Here is a 16,668-nt window from a genome sequence, read left to right as displayed (position 1 = left end):
TCCATCAAATCCCCAAATATGACGGGCCAGTGAGAGCTGTATTCGGGGATGTACTTGTTATCAACGTGACGTATGTTTAAGTGAGGGAGTTAGCGCCGCTTTGAACAGTATTCCAGTTATATCACGGCGTGTCAGCTTAAGTCAGTCCTAAGTGCTGCAGGTGTCAGACATTTTCCCACTTCGGTGAGGTGCTGACAAACCTAGAAATATTATCGGGGCGAACCGGGATTCGAATTGCGTGCACGGTGAATTGCGGTGCCTTAGACGACTGGGCCACCCTATATGTATGTTTTAAGCATATGGTTGATGATGATTATCATGTTCGGAGTATTGTATCGTATGTGTTGTACAAGGGGGTAGATTAAATTCGTTCCACTTGGATGTTGAGGTGTGTATGAAAGATTACACATTTCTATTTTAAAAGCCAGGGTCCAAGTTCTTAGTTTTCAGTGAACCTACGGTTGAGTATACGAGTGTACAATGTTAGTCAAGGAAATTCTTTGAAAACCTGGCTGAAAAAAGGCTTTGGGTTTAAATACGTTTTTAAAACCATTTTTTCGCGGACACTGGATTATCACTATTTGAAAGTGATTAATAATGGTCATGGTATGGTCGGAATCGTATAGTGGACTCTGCTTTTAGCAGAGATTTCTGGTGAATATGGAAAAGGTTTGTCACTTTTGTTTATTTGTTTTATGATAAACACTGTCGCCTGAAAAAGCATACTGAGATTATAGTTTTCATTATCTATATGATGTTTTCAAGACGCCAGTGGCCAAGAGGTTTGAGTATACACATTTCTGCCTGGTAGATATTCTTATCATCTCCAGTGTGATGAAATATAAACAATAACTATGCAAATCCCCTTGTTACATTCCAGGACATTGAAGGTGATGAGGTCTTCACACTGGACATAGCTGGACCAAACGTTGCACCCTTTGCCCCGGTAAACGCCACGATAGTCGACAATGATAGTGAGTATTTAGCAGGATCGCCTGTTCGTTGTATCAATAAATCGACGTAAACAAGGCGTATTGAGACACAAACGATTATTTCACAGATAAACGTTCATTATTTGCAGGAATAAAACTACAAAATCAGGACAACCACTTTACTGTACAAACATAATAAATGAGCCCATTGATATGTACGGTATTGATTGATAGCAACATGTAAACACAGTTAAACGATTTTTGCGATGTCTAAACGCTGTCCTTAGAAGCAAATTATTCTTTATCTAAATGCGTGGTTCTTTTCAAGTGAACTGTTCCTTCTTACGATACACTACAATACATTATCTCTTGCGTCTCCATCCAGGAGACAACTTGTTTGTAGTGTTCTGTTTTAGATTTTTGACATCAATGCGCATAAAAGGTTTGTCAGTTTGTTTTGGAATCATAACGAAATTGTTTTGTGGGATTTGAAAGTATGAGTGATTAGGATAAAATGTCTTTTGCGTCAAATTAACGTCCTTTGTATTATCAAAGCTGGTGACACAGACCAAAGGTTGATATGCGCCAACATTTACAACTTCGTGGACGATTAAACACAATCTGGAAGATCACGCATGGTTACCACCCGATGTTCATGAGTCAGCTGTAACAGGCATTGGACACTCGGGGACTTTACTTCCCCCAAATCCTCACAGGGGTTTATAGGGTGTCATCATTGCTGTTTGTTGATAATGCATAATTATTCATATCAAATTCAACAATTAAGCGTTTTTGTCTTCATCGAGATGAGTCACTTAATGAACATCATGTTTGAATTACAGAAAGTAGGTCTTTTGACTGCCGCCGGAAGGGTAGCGCGTGCAATAGTTCAGACGAGGTATGCCGCCCTACACTGCCAATCTGTGAATGTGTCGGGCAGCCGGCAAGGGAGGGCGATGAGTGCAACATTGTCACAGGTTTGTTTGTTTGTTTGTTGTTTAATATTCCAGCTATATGACGGCGGCCTGTATATAATTTAGTCTGGACAAGTCCAATCCAGTGATTGACATCATAAGCATCGATCCACGTTATTTGGATATGATGTATCAAGCAAGTCAGCGAGCCTGACCACCCGATCCCGTTAGTCGCCTCTTACGACAAGCATAGTCGCCTTTTACGGCAAGTATTGGTTGCTGAAGACAAATTCTGACCAGGATCTTCACGGGTGTTGTCACAGGTCCAACACCTTGGCTGTCTGGAGAATATCCAGGATAGGCCATGTAGTCAACACATACGTAGAAACCCTGCAGTGTGGACTTTTCACGATGGCTGTAACACTTGATATACATGTACAACGTTCAGCAATCGTTTGCTTTTAAGTTTCAACAAAATCAGCAAATGGCGATCGTATCACTAGATGTTCTGGTCCATCACACGAGAGTACACGTTTGTATACAGGCCGCCGTCTCAACGCAGGAGTACATTGCGGAATGAGGCAACAAACAAATACTCACTTTTCACTGATTCACTGTGATCCATTCAATAATGCCTTTTACACCCAATGGAATCTGTATCGTCGAAGAATCGAGACTTGTTATTCTCTGGCATTGACGTTATATATTTAAATAATAATAATAATAATAATAATAATTATAAATAACGATTTTAGATTGAGTGTCCGTTTTATTAACGACAGAACGCTAACATAACGAGTTTTGATTTGTTCAGAGAAAATAAGTGGTTAAAGTCCGCAGCACTATACATGTATGTGTTGACAAGTATTCAGATAATACATACTTTGTTTTTTTCCATATTAACCATTGTCATAAGAAACCCAATACAATAGAATGTGTGAAATATTGCACCTTATATGACATTTAATGATCATGAAGTGATATATGGTCCTTGTGAATAAGTAAATTTATCATATAATGGGTAGGTTTCTCGGCAGGATAAAGCCAACGGATAAAAACGATATCCGTTGGGGTCATATGCGGATAGAGATGCAAATATCAAAGGTCAAGTAGGACTACTTTCACTGTTTATAAACAAACATGGCGTCGCCCTCGTCATTCGGCGATCGAGTCAGAATTAACCATCGTGAATCTGGATAAACTACAGGGATAATTGCTATCATTATCAAAAGAACAGTCTAATATACTGAAAATCAGTGTCTAACTGTGACGTAGCTAAGGCATTTTATAAGTTTTGGCAACTTTGGAGATATAAATTTCGAAACAGCTTTGCGAGGGCACGATCGAGGCCTAGCCAAGCAGGATCAGTAGCTATATCTGTGCTTGTAGACCTCTGCAGCTTGAAACCTTCTCCACAAATTAAAATAGTTGGATTTGGCCGAAATATGTTTGAATTGTTACCTTGTTTCGTTTTGTCGCTGTGTGTACATCTGACTACACTTCTAAACGTCATGACAGGACAAACCGACTGTCAACAACGTCTGACCGTGGCCGTGACGTCTTATAGACTAGGGTTAGAGTAGCTTCCCTTTGACAAAGGGTAGTTACTCTAGCGGACAGACCGATGGATTACCGCGAAGGCAATTAAAAACAACTGTTGTTTTGCGTATATGTTGCTTCGCCACTGTATAAGAAACAGATTTCAGTTGGAACTATATTGGCTACTGTCACTGTCCGACTGACACATCACTGACCCTGTGACGTAAAAAATATTAATGCGCGCATTCCAGGAAAACTCGCAATGTTTCGGTAATGTTTGTGAGAGAGGGAAAGCGATTTTAAAGCACAGAATTAAAAGAATGACAGTATATGATAAAGAGGTTATCAGGCTTGTGTGTTTGGGGATGGTAAATATCCTGTATTAGGAATAAACACTATGTATTTAGCTCGCCAAGGCTCGCTAAATACAATGTTTATTCCTAATGCAGGATATTTACCATCCCCAAACACACTCGCATGATAACCTCTATTTATATGTGTGGCGACAATGACAGGTTGACGTCCTTTCATATACTCAGCAATGTTGCTTCAATGTGAATAGCTCAAGTAAGTATATCGAAAACATTATACTCGATCTCACATGCATTTTGAAATGTTCAGTGTGTAAAATATTCACTTAGAATGGAAGACTGACAGTGCTTGCCGTCAGAACAGCTGTAACAGCAATGGAGAATGTCAGGAGAATGGCGGTTTAACCTCATGTGCTTGTTTTCCTGGTTACTATGGAGACAACTGCGAACACACCTACTGTAAGTATAGTTTTATATGCCACGAGGAGAATACATTGGAAGGGTGTATATACTTTATGTATTTATAGTCACGGTGTAAACTGAAGGGCAAAAAAGCACACCGAAATTGTTTGAAATGATGTAAATGTGTGCCGAAAACAGAAAATATATATAAATTTTCAATGTTAAAATGTCTAAGATGTCCATCAGCAAAATGTGCACTGTGCGATTTCTTTTAATATGATTGAGGTAGCGTTACAAGTGTCAAATTCCTCGACAAACAAACAAACAAACAAACTTGAGAATGTAAATTTACAAATCAGAAAATCTGAATTACGTACTTGCTGTTCGTTGTGTTAGAACTGTCATATTTCTATATTTCGTGAATATGCTATTTCTGAAGTAGCTATTGCCTCTTAATGCTAAATGGCATTTTAACCAGTGAAAGCTGAATGTACGAAGGACAGCATGGTGTTCTATGCAAAGCCACACGGAGACTTTCAAGGGGCAATATATGTCATGGATAAGATGGACGAAAGTGATTGTGTGGCAGCCAGGGTTCCCGACCCACCACAACCGGGAGACGACATCGACGATGATCTCAAGGGTTTCTTTGTAAACGTAACCCATTCAAGTGCTGCGTGTGGAGTGATCTCGCCCCAGGAAGGGGTAAGACGTTTTCGTATCAAATAAAACCTTGGGGATAGTGCAGGTATATAATGAGGACTTGTAAAGTCTGTTGCAACAGAAATCGGGGTACGATGCCAGACAAAGACAAACTTGACAAAGCTGAATGTGGGGAAGCCTAGTAGTTAAAGTGTTCGCTCGTCTCGCCGAAGGCCTTGGTTCGATTCTCCAATTTGGTACACTAGGTGCCGCCCCTTTCTGGTGTTCCCAACCGTAACATAAAGGTTGCGCTACATTCACTGACTACATTCACCCGATTCTAATACATTTCCTCAACTAATAGTGTAGTCATGATGATTCATAGTGGAGTATCCCACCACAGTACCCTGACACGTCATGATCCTCCCGAAATACTGTTAAAAACGGCGTTAAACCAAACTCACTTTTTCAGTGATAGTGGACCCGTGAAGAGCCGGGATAGAATAGCTCTTCAGAATCCCATGCTTGTCGTACGAGGCGACTTACAGGATCGGATGGTCAGGCTCGCTGACATGGTTGATGCATGTCATCGTATACCAATAGCGTTGATTGATGCTCATGATATAAATCGCTGGATTGTCTGGTCCAGACTCGATTATTAACAGACCGCCCTCATATAGCTGGAATATTACTGAGTGCGGCATTAAACAACAAACAATAACAAACAGTCATAGTAGAGTTTGAATTAAGTGTTTGTTATTTGACATGGTGATTATCAAACAGTGTAGTAGTAGTATATATAAATCGCCAACGCCATTGAACGATCGGTCTCGAGTATCCATTGGGCGTAAAAAGCAGAATAGTACACGAATCCAATGCTACACAACGCTATACATTTAGTATAATATGTGATGTGTTTGGTTGCAGAGTGCTGATATCCGATACACGCGAGAGTTTATGATCCAGTACAACACGGCAATCAACACCGGGCTGGACCAAGTGGTCACTGTCATATGCAGGTTTAACAAGAACAACCTCCTGGTCAGTGTTGAGGCGGTGACCATTAACTCGAATCTGTAAGTTCAATTGATCTCTTCGTTTATCAATGTATATTTCTAGAATGCTATCTTTGTCTATAAGTAAGTGTATGTCCCAAGTTCCACAAATCCACACGATCACTGTGCAATGGTTTTGTCCGCTCTAAACAATGAAACCCCAAGCAACCCCCGTAAGAATTCATCTCCAACAACATCATTCGTCACCACTCGCCCCTTTCCGTAACCTACAAGAAGCTTTGACCCCCTAGCGATGAACGTTATATGCGAAATTACGACAAACCAATCAGAATGCGCGTATGACTTTAAGTACTTCGGTTAAAGAATCCATGAGGAATCATTTTTTATTTTACAAATGTCTTGCTTCTAAAAATATACCCGAGATACAGTAAAATGTGTTCAATCATGCTGTATAATACCATAAGTCCTGATGTGTTTAAATAGCATCTGGAATATGTATGATATATGGGGGAAAATATACTTGAATCATTACGCAACGAGTTGACAATTCTTTCAGCTATGCCTGTTTGCGCTTAGACGGAACCCAGTCGTAAGAATGGCCACGAGAGGGGCACGAGTCGCTATACGGCTTGTCCCGGAATACCACGAGCTGGTTACCAATGTAGCAACATATGCAATAGCTGCCTGAATGGATGGGGTGGTCAGGTTCTGTGACTTGTTCGTATGTCATCGTATCCTGCCGCTATGGACCGATGTTCATCATCAATTACTGGATTCTGGTCCAAACTCGACTATCTATTTCATGTAACTTGAATATCGAGTGCTCGGTAAACAGCAAATACACAAGACAACAATTATATGATCTATCGGTGTATGCTCCGTCTGTATTTGCTTTAACTATTGCTTATTGAGTACACCGTCATCAATGTCCTCACAGGGACCCGTTCACCAAGGTAAATGCGACCAACACGTTCTCCCCAGTGTCACTGGCTGCCGACATAGATGGATCACCGGTGGTATCAACGTCCCCGATCCGTCTGTCCAAAAAGGTCTGCGTCACACTCGATGTTCCACCAGGTACAAGTGCTTTCACAATACACATTTATTGATAGTACAGTAAACTACGTTTATAACGAACACGCTTATAACGAACTGACGGATACAACGAACTTATTTTTTAGTCCCGGCCATTTAATGTATTTATGCTGTATATATGCTTATAACAAACTACGTTTATTACGAACTGAAATTAGTGGTCCCTTTGAGTTCGTTATAACCGTAGTTTATTTTTCCACGTCGCCCTAAAGCTTAACCACAACCAACCACGTTGGCGAAGAGTAACGCAAGCATACGTTTACCAACTCCGTGAAACCCAAGCGTTGTCAAACCAAGAATCATAATACAGGCTACTCGGAATGCCATGCTTAGTTTACAAAACCCGAGTAAGCATTCTGGTATACATTCGCTCGAAAACGATATCTATGCATGTATTCTTGAATGTTGTCTTAGCTAGTACGTGACGATTAAATCTAAAACCTGTGTTACAGAGTTTGGTGGTCTGGAGATTCTGGACATTACGTTCAACAACTCTCTTCCCGCTACGCCCATGTCATGGCCGGTGTACACGCAGGGGTGTGTATTTGCATAGGAATGTATAATATGATTCTAACCCTTCTAGAGAATATTAATTTCGTTGACGCAACTTACGTTTCTCACTCATGATGGCAATGCATGTGAATGGATGTTCACTTAGAGTTTTTGATAGTGATTCATAAGCACATGCTAATGATATAGTCAGGATCGTACAACCGATTCTTCTTTTGACAGAGATATTGAAATTTTTTTTCGCTTTATTTACTATACTCAGTCTCATTTCCAAAATTTGTTTTTACCCAGCGTGTATTGAATATTTGGCGTTTATTAGAGGAAGTACGGGTGTAGATTTCGAGCTACCTTTAATAAGAAAAAAACATACATGTCCTGTTTTAAATAAATCAGGACCATATTCACAATAAGCAAAGGGCACGTCTCTACAAGGTCAAATGAAATTTGAAAATATTAATGTTACTGTTAACGTTACAGTGTAATTTATTTAAAACATTGTGTAAGATGAAAGAGAATAATACCAAGTAATTGTCCAGGAGTATCAACCTAGACAAGACAGATACTGGTTGTTATTGAACTGCCATTCAGCTTCTCATTGAAAGCAATAAGTTACAATAATTGATTATTTATTACAGTTGCCAAGCTAGTGACTCTATCGCTGTGCTGGTCAATTTGCCCTTCTACCCGCAAACCAACAAGCGCATCATCAGGTTCTGCTTCTGGGCCTTCAAGTTTGTCAACAGTTTCCGTCTGACCGTGGAAGTCAACCTGCGAGTGTGTGTCAACGCTGGAGATTGTGACGTGGTAAAACCCGACAATAGTTCTTTACTGGCAATAGTGAGAAAATATGATTCAGTTTTCTTCGGGCCCCCTTTCTGTTGAGGTATGACCAATATGACTTAACAAATAAAGGGACAAAACCCTTTCCATATCCAATAGAAATTTCTGCATAAAGCAGAGTCGATGGTACGATTCCGACTATATCACGATCATGTGTTTATGAATCACTATCAAATAATGGTGATACCAGGTGTACGCGAAAAGGTGTGCGTATCTTGTCCCATCGGATTCACCCGTCACAAACACATGCAAAGGCAAGTCATCATTACCCCGAAAAACACGGGGACATATGATACAAGTCAAAATTGTGAATTGTATGCGACATCATTTTTGTCACTCATGCGTCAAATTTGGAAATGTCCTCCACATGTCAACCATAACACATTTTGAAAGCTTTATTGAACCCTTGAATGTTGTAACCTTGATCAAACAACTCCTGAGCAATGCAAGTGTCGTATAGCTCTTTGAAATCTTGGTAGAAAGAGGATGCTCGATTGTATCATGCTCGTGTATCAAATACGCGTTCTTACGGTTTTGTCCTCAGCGCAAGTGCACCAGTCGACGCAAACGTCAGTCATCTAACGAGGAGACCACTGTTCAGTCAACGTTCAATATCTACATCCCAGAAACCAACGCCTCTAGCGGTCAGACAAATGAATCAAGTAAGCGAAGACTAGTAGTACAAAAAGTAGCAATTCCGCACTCCTTCATCAATACCGTGTACGGTATACGCTTTTAAAATATTGAAGTACCTTTGTCCAGAGCAGCCAGGAACACAAATTGTACTAAAAGGCAAAAGAGATTGTGATTATATCCATTTATTGATAAGTGGACTGTGGCTCAAAAGATCGATGTAGCTTCCACCTGGCTACACAACTAACCACTTTTCAAGACCGACCAGGCTAGATTGGTATTAATGCGTATTGGCATCAAGAAGGTAACACCTCAAACTTCGGAATCAAGAGTACTTGTATCGTCCTTGTAGTGTCTTCTTTTCTTAACTTACAGCGCTTGTTTCAGGCACCACGGTTTCCCAAGTCAGTGAAAGCAGTTCGTGTAGATTGCCGTTTGAATTCCTCCCCACCGTTCTCTGTCTGGGAGGTCTTGTGGTGGCGCTTGTGGCACTCTGCGTGTTCCTCACATTCAGGCTTCTGCACAAACCAAAGATGCGATGAAACACTTCCAGATCCAATCCACAACACCCATGTGCCGCATCACAAAGAGGGACCTAGGCCCTGTGCCCTTTTCCAGTCTCGACTTGATACCTTGAAGTAATACCAAGCCAAAGCAATATTTATATATTTTTTATTAACGAATTCCACCAACCGGAGCCGAAATCCACAATAAAAAAAATGAAGAAGTTTCAATTTATTTTCCCACCCGCTCTTTGACATGTTTGATTGATTGGAAACATTAAAATAGTTACACAAAACTATATAAATATATTACGTCAACGGCAGAGAACAATCAGTCTCGACCATCTTCTGCACCGTAACATATTCCATTTGGAGATAAGGCAAAATAGTGTCGACAATTATATTTACTATTTACTGTTCATGTAATAGTTGGCCAAATGCATCGTAATGTAGTCTACGGCCATGTTAGGAATTGATCGAAGCCTTCTAAACTAGTTACTGAAAAATACAAAACACCCTTCCATTAAATCAATGTAAGCATTTTTAACTACTAACTCGCCGACCAAAAAGACTATTTTCGTAAATACATATCATATTGAACTAGAATTGTAATGTATTTCTATTTCGAATCCATGGCAACTAACTGATACCTTATTGTGTTATGTACGTCACTTTAATTTGAGGAGCACGATTAATTATTTCTAGTAGTAATCTTTTGTATTTAGTTTAATCCTTTTGTATGATGGCGATGTGATCCACACACACTATCCCTAGGCCATTTATATAAATACAATCCCGACACAGTCAGACGTCATAATGAACCATATGCACGTAGTTAGTTCATTCTTTTTACAATTTCGTTACAATGGATGGTGTATAGTTATCTTTTGTGGTATTTATTTGACACTTCAGGGGCATGTGGGAATTGAATTTTGGACAACTATATCACCACATGTGCTTTTCTAAAGGAACATACATTTGGATGGTATTGGGTGGCAGTGGGGGTCTGAACCAACTTTTCAATAAGAAAACCTCTTCAAACCCCCACCCCCCAAGACATGAAATGGATGCTCCCTAACCTATACTGTATGGTTGGTACTGTGCGTGGGCTATCATAAATGAGATTACACCACTCACGTTTTACATTTGGGTACCTGCGTTTGATATACATCGCATGAGTATATTCTTTTAACGACATGTGTGAAAATAGGTCTGAATATGTGTGTTATTAGGGTAATACTTGTCATGGTTTTAAATAGCTATTTTCAAACATGGCTAGGACTCCCTTTAATGTACAATATATATCAGATCTGGCAAGACTAAGTGGATGAGCGCTGAGCATGTGCCAATAATTGCAATTATGCACTGCTTCATTGTCACATATGTGATATGCTATTTGCATGCTAACAACACTTCTCATTCCCATCGAATGTCATCGTTTAATGGTTACTGTCATTAATGCCATCCCGTATGTACATAAAATCCATCAAAGAAGGAAGGTTGCATTGGGAAACAGCGTGCCTTTCGAGCAAATTAGTAAATACATCTTCTAATATCTTGATAATCATATTGATTATGTATTATAGTCAGATGACATAGCTTTTGACAAGGTCAAATCAAAGCTTTCAAAACGTTTATTATGTTAGACATGTGTAGTTCCCGTGTATCTCTTTCAGGTGAATAATTAACTGGCTTGCGTTTGTGACAAGTGACACCGGTGGGGCTGGTTACGGCAGACATTTCGCGAACACCTGGTGTCATCACTCTCTGATAGTGATTCATAAACGATTACTTTTGATGTAGTCGGAGTCGTACAATGGATTTTTATTGCTTTTATCTAGAGGGTATACATATCAGGGTACAAAGTTCATATAATATTCATTGACTTGTCATAATTTACGAAAAGGAAAATAAGAGTGACCGTGTCGTATTACTGTCGTACGTACTTAGACAAACCGGTGATATTCCTGATTAAATATTAGTATATTCATACTAAATGATTGGTGTGAAATATATCTTTTCCATATAACATACCGAATACTTTTAAATGCATGTTACGGCTTCAGGAATGGAATCAAATAGTTCAGGAGTACTTGTCAAGGGGGTGAGGGGGTATTACTGGAAGATTACGTTAATATATGATAGAAAGGAGCTAGTGTTTTACATGACGCATCCCAGAGACAATATTACATGTATGCAATTTGCGAAATGTTCTGTCTACTGAATCATGGCCACAATTTTCTCTAAGGAAAAGTTGAGTTAAATATTGAGCTGTATAGTTTTATCTTATGTTTGTGTTCTTCCAAATATGTTATGATGTTACCTGTATAGTGTTGTGGTGAAGATACATTTGTTGATAACATACACTGTCCTGAAAATGAAGGTACATTCTTCATGTACAAAACCCTTAAACGGTCACCATTCATTTGATAGGTAGTATCTTGTTTGTTCAGGTTAAAGAGCACTTGCAGAATATCTCCTTTGTGTGAACTAATGCCTCAAATAATGTTTTCAAACTTTTAAAATCACGTAAATCGAAGATTTAAGTTGGCTTATTCGTGTCACGTTGTCCGTCGTCCATCCGTTCTTCTTCAGTTTACATTTTCTTCTCCACTGAAACCAATTTTGTTTGTTTGTTTGTTGTTTACGCGGCCGCAATGTTTTTTAGATAGACCCTAAGATGTTTTCTGTTGTGTTGCAGCACGTCGCTTGTTATGAACCGTTCACGCATGTATGCGTGCTATTCTTAATAAACTGTTTCCTTCTCCATCAATGTTTTGTGATTCCTACATCGCATAACATTCACAATACCAGTCAAGAACATGGTGTACGCTTGTTTGATGAACACTCCGCACGGAGCCTTTAAACTAATCATGTATATAGGGACGATAAGTAATCAGTATCCCATACTTATCGCATGAGATCCTTAAAGATCCTGGGTAGAATAGGTCTTCGGCAACCCATGCTTACCCTAAAAGGCGACTCTGCATGTCGTAAGAGGCGACTCACGGGATCGGGAAGTCAGGTTCGCTGCTTTGGTTGATGCAGGTCATCGTATCCCAATTGCGTAGATTGATGCCATGATGTCAATCACTGGATTGTTTGGTCCAGACACGATTGTTTACAGACCGCCGTCATATAGCTGGAATATCGTTAAATGCGGCGTTAACAAACAAACAAAAACAAACAAACTTATCGCAAGAACAGACTTCCCAAGGGAAACTGAGGTTGAATAGGTCACCAGTAACCTATGCTTGTCGCTCGAGGCGACTAAAATGCATCTGGTGATCTGGCTCGGTGCATTGGTTTATTTCGTGTCTTTGTACTCCGATGGCGTTGGTCTTTGCTCATAATATTGCTATTAATTACCAACAGGCCAACATAAAATAGCTGAAATATTGTTGATTTTGGCGTTTAATAACATTCGCTCCAAAATGGGGATCTGGTGGCTGACTGACGCGCATTACTAAACTAGTCCCCGCTAATGCAACAAATGTTTCTTACAGCGAAAGTATTTCAATACGTATCTAATGAGCGAAAGTTTTCATTGTTGGCCAAATGAATGATGGTGTATAACAGCGGTGTAAAAATAACATCCAGCTTGTCAGTGTTGAATGTGGCCGAGACAAGGTGTTCCCCTAAACCTCTAAGGCCAGTCACTTAAGTACACATTACTGTCGTCGTATATTTTCAACTTATTGTAGTCATTATCTGATGATCAGCCTACCTTCCTATACACTCTCCTATAGAAATAGTTCATGTAGTTCGCTGTTGTTTCTCATACAAAAAAGTCTAGTGATGATGATTATTTGTCCCTTCACTATAAATTATATCGATTCTTGCAAAGATGAGGAGCACAAACTGCCATTCACATGGTCACATATCTTTCAAATGGCACATAGAAATATATGACATCAACGCCAGAGAATAACGACTTTCCCCCGAGACAGATTCCACTGGTCGTAAAAGGTAGGTAAACTAGTGCTGACAAAAGGAACTGTATCGAAAGGAAACAACAATGTGACGAGATGGGGAGAGACGAACGGGGTTGACAGGCATAGTTAGTTTGTTTGTTAACAATTATGCTTTACAGTAAATATAAACTTATCACTACTCGATTCTCGGATAACGACTAACGCCCTTGTTGCTTCTCCTGGAGATGAAAACAAATGTCATATATTACGGATGCTAAAGGATATTACTGTAAGTTATGGTTACCATGTCCTAAAAAATAAAATCAGTATGACACACATGCGAGTGTTATAATTTCTTTTATTACCCATTATTTCTTCATCCTTTTTAGCTCCCCTTCAGAAACATGCACTGATCACGACCAACTTAGAAAATCATATTTGTCGAACGACGTCAACAATGTTCAGTTATGACGTCGTTTCTAGTGTGACGTCATTCCGACATGACGTAACAACAGGATTCGAATGGCGTCAACAATGCCGTCGGGATGACGCATACAATACAAAGGTGCGCGTGAAGTGATATTTGCACTTGTGAACGATTTTTATTAACTCGGTTATTTCTAAAACCCAATGGATAATAAGGATTCCTATCCCACATGTGTGAATTTATATTGGAAACAGTATATAGAATGCTGCCAACGAAATGAATAGTATTATCATCACCATAGGATAAATACGCACAATTTATATATAATTAAGTCACACATTTCAATCCGACCACTATATCTCAAACTCAGCACCATACCTCGGTGTGAAATATGCATGACAGAGAATAGCGGCATTAGATAATGCGTCTCGGACGTGACTCACAAAGCTGTCGTTAGTCGATGTTTAAAGATATAGCCCTAGGCTCTTTTAGTTGAACAGGATTCTAGATAACTGCACTAATTGCCACCCTGTACTTTTTACGTCCAGAGCACCAGTCCTATTTTAATCTTTTCATATGTGTTTAATATTCTAAGAACATTTATTTAGACATCTACACATTCACGTGTGACATTTGAAGCACGTGTATGTGCCAACTTCAGACTATTTTCCCAGCCAGAACTAATGTCGAAATTGTCTATCAAGTAAAACATCGATGAGTCCTTACAACAGATACGTGTTCAACATGACGGTGTATTATATAGATTGAGTTAACACTGGTTTACTTTTTTTTATGTTCACGCTTTCCAAATACGCTGACTCGTACTCATAATAGTCAAGAGCTATTTACCTTTCTGAGAAACGCATTATCAAATACGTAAGAAAGAACATTAACGATGCGTTTTTCGAAAGTAACGAGTTTGTTTTCATCCGTCATTTAACTTTCGCTTTACAAAATGGCGGAGAAAGGAAAGTAGACACAAGAAAGTGAACTTTCCAATACGACCATTGATTGAACGCCGAGAATAGCAAAAGGCAAGCAAATGCTCTATTTTTTCAAAGCGGTACATGATCACCACTGACACGACGCATATTTACACAACAATTGATCGGCTGACACTATAGGCTACGCCTTGAATTGTAGTTACCATGGTAATGATACAAATGGTGGATTGAGACCAATAACTGCATCTTCTCGACCATCTTCTGAGGTTGTGTACTGTGTACACAGAAGTAAACGGCCTAGAAACACTCTGTCGTGCATGGAAATCAATCGTTCTCGTCGCACCCTATTCGTTCAAATATAACGTCATATAATAATTATAAAGTCGTTTCGTATCGGTATACTGGCAACCCGTGTAAATAGACGTTGTTGGTATGCACGTGTCTCGATGTGAGGCGTCTTTGCAAACACTAGCAAGGTGGGGAACTATTAGATGCCAAAGCACACCCGCCCGGTGAATATGGGAGCGTGGGATCTCTGTGTAATAATAACATGGCTTTTTATTAAAGGTGAGAGTTTCACTTTGGGTTACTTTCATGTTGTTTAATTTAGCATAATAGAGTTGCAGGGGATGTTTAGGATAGCATGTTTAGTATATTGATGTTTGAACATCACTTCAGTTGTACTTCATAATACAATACCGCCTCCGTGGTAGCGCGTCCTCCCGGAGAGCGGAAGGTCCGGGGTTCGATCCCCGGCCGCGTCATACCAAAAGACGTTAAAATATGGTACTTGTTGTCACCCTGTCTGGCGCACGACATTAACTCGGTTATTTACAGACCGCCATCATGTAGCTGGAATATTGCTGAGTGCGGGGATAAACAACAAACTTCATACTTAGTAATTGTTTGAGTATAAATAGTGAGAATGGTCCTTCGCCATTCCAGCAAAATCACGTAGGGAGACACCTGAAATTGGCTTGACAAGCTGTACCCATGTGGGGATTGGATGTTTGAACCACAAGGCTACCACACTGCCCCAGTATTGCCAGAGTGGGGATGGTGTAGCCTAGTGGTTAAGGCGTTTGCTACTCACGTCGAAGACCCGGTTTTAACACCCCACATGGGTACACATGTGTGAAGCCCATTTCTAGTGTTCCCTGTCGTGATATTGCTGGCATATTGATAAGTGCGGCGTAAAACAATACTCACTCACTAGTATGAATCGTACAGAGCTCAGCACCGACCCTTGTGGGGCACCAATTGGTAAACCGGTAGATTCGGTCTAACTGTTTCGAATAAAGGCAATATATATCTTTTTGTGTGTTTAATTCCAGATACGAAATGAGAAGATTGTGATAAAGGCCAATTTTGGACCACAGGATCTCCAACTTATAGAAATGTGCAAACTTTTTTGAAGTTGTTGATTCTGGAAGTTTTCAGAAAACATAATATTATTTGAACAGAAGGAAGCTGCGTTGTCTGAGGAGATGTAGTAGATAAAGGCGGTACAAACATATTTTGGGTCATTAACGTACTCATGGTTAGCTATTATCATGAACATGCCAGAAGTAAGATACCAAATCTTGCAGGTGTAAGAAAGAACCAAGGCCTGTTATCAACCATTTGATCATGTACCATTTTCATGCTACTATTACATCGATTTCATTCCCTTTTCCCGTTACAACCTTTTTGTGAACACCTGGTATTTGATAGTGAATCATAAACACATGCTTATGACATACTCGGAATCGTACAATGGACTCTGCTTTTAGCAGTGATTTCTTATGAATATGGAAAGGATTTTGTGGTTTTTAATTATAATTTGACTTTTAAGGTGGGCCAAAAGGGCCTTGTCCTTGATATATTTCGACCGCCTCCGTGGTCTAGTGGTAGAGCGTCCGCCCGGTGAGCGGAAGGTCCGGGGTTCGTTCCCCGGCCGCGTCATACCAAAAGACGTTAAAAGATGGTACTTGTTGTTACCCTGTCTGGCGCTCGGCATTAAGGGGCTAAACAAGGACTGGTCGGCTCGGAGTCAGTATACTGTGT

General features: G+C 39.9%; 1 protein-coding gene across 3 annotated transcripts in view; it reads left to right on the top strand.

The window, feature by feature from the left end:
* Window positions 1–12,106, top strand: part of LOC124135831 (mucin-3B-like) — a 37,705-nt gene extending 25,599 nt beyond the window's left edge. For 2 of the 3 annotated variants that reach the window (XM_046501442.2, XM_046501443.2), the window contains exons 13-22: window positions 881–974; window positions 1,775–1,909; window positions 4,027–4,155; window positions 4,577–4,803; window positions 5,668–5,816; window positions 6,694–6,833; window positions 7,304–7,388; window positions 7,997–8,165; window positions 8,746–8,863; window positions 9,222–12,106. In XM_046501442.2, the coding sequence (XP_046357398.2) occupies window positions 881–974; window positions 1,775–1,909; window positions 4,027–4,155; window positions 4,577–4,803; window positions 5,668–5,816; window positions 6,694–6,833; window positions 7,304–7,388; window positions 7,997–8,165; window positions 8,746–8,863; window positions 9,222–9,376 (1,401 nt within the window). In that variant the 3' untranslated portion in view covers window positions 9,377–12,106. The remainder of the gene's footprint in view (window positions 1–880; window positions 975–1,774; window positions 1,910–4,026; window positions 4,156–4,576; window positions 4,804–5,667; window positions 5,817–6,693; window positions 6,834–7,303; window positions 7,389–7,996; window positions 8,166–8,745; window positions 8,864–9,221) is intronic. The other variant, XR_006861270.2, reaches the window with a different exon arrangement.
* The last annotated feature ends 4,562 nt before the right edge of the window (window positions 12,107–16,668 follow it).

This window comes from Haliotis rufescens, unplaced genomic scaffold (genome assembly GCF_023055435.1).
Source record: "Haliotis rufescens isolate VD_foot unplaced genomic scaffold, xgHalRufe1.0.p SCAF_4, whole genome shotgun sequence".
NCBI classification, from domain to species: domain Eukaryota; kingdom Metazoa; phylum Mollusca; class Gastropoda; order Lepetellida; family Haliotidae; genus Haliotis; species Haliotis rufescens.
The sequence above is the reverse complement of the archived record's forward strand: the minus strand, read 5'-3'. Positions and strand labels throughout refer to the sequence as shown.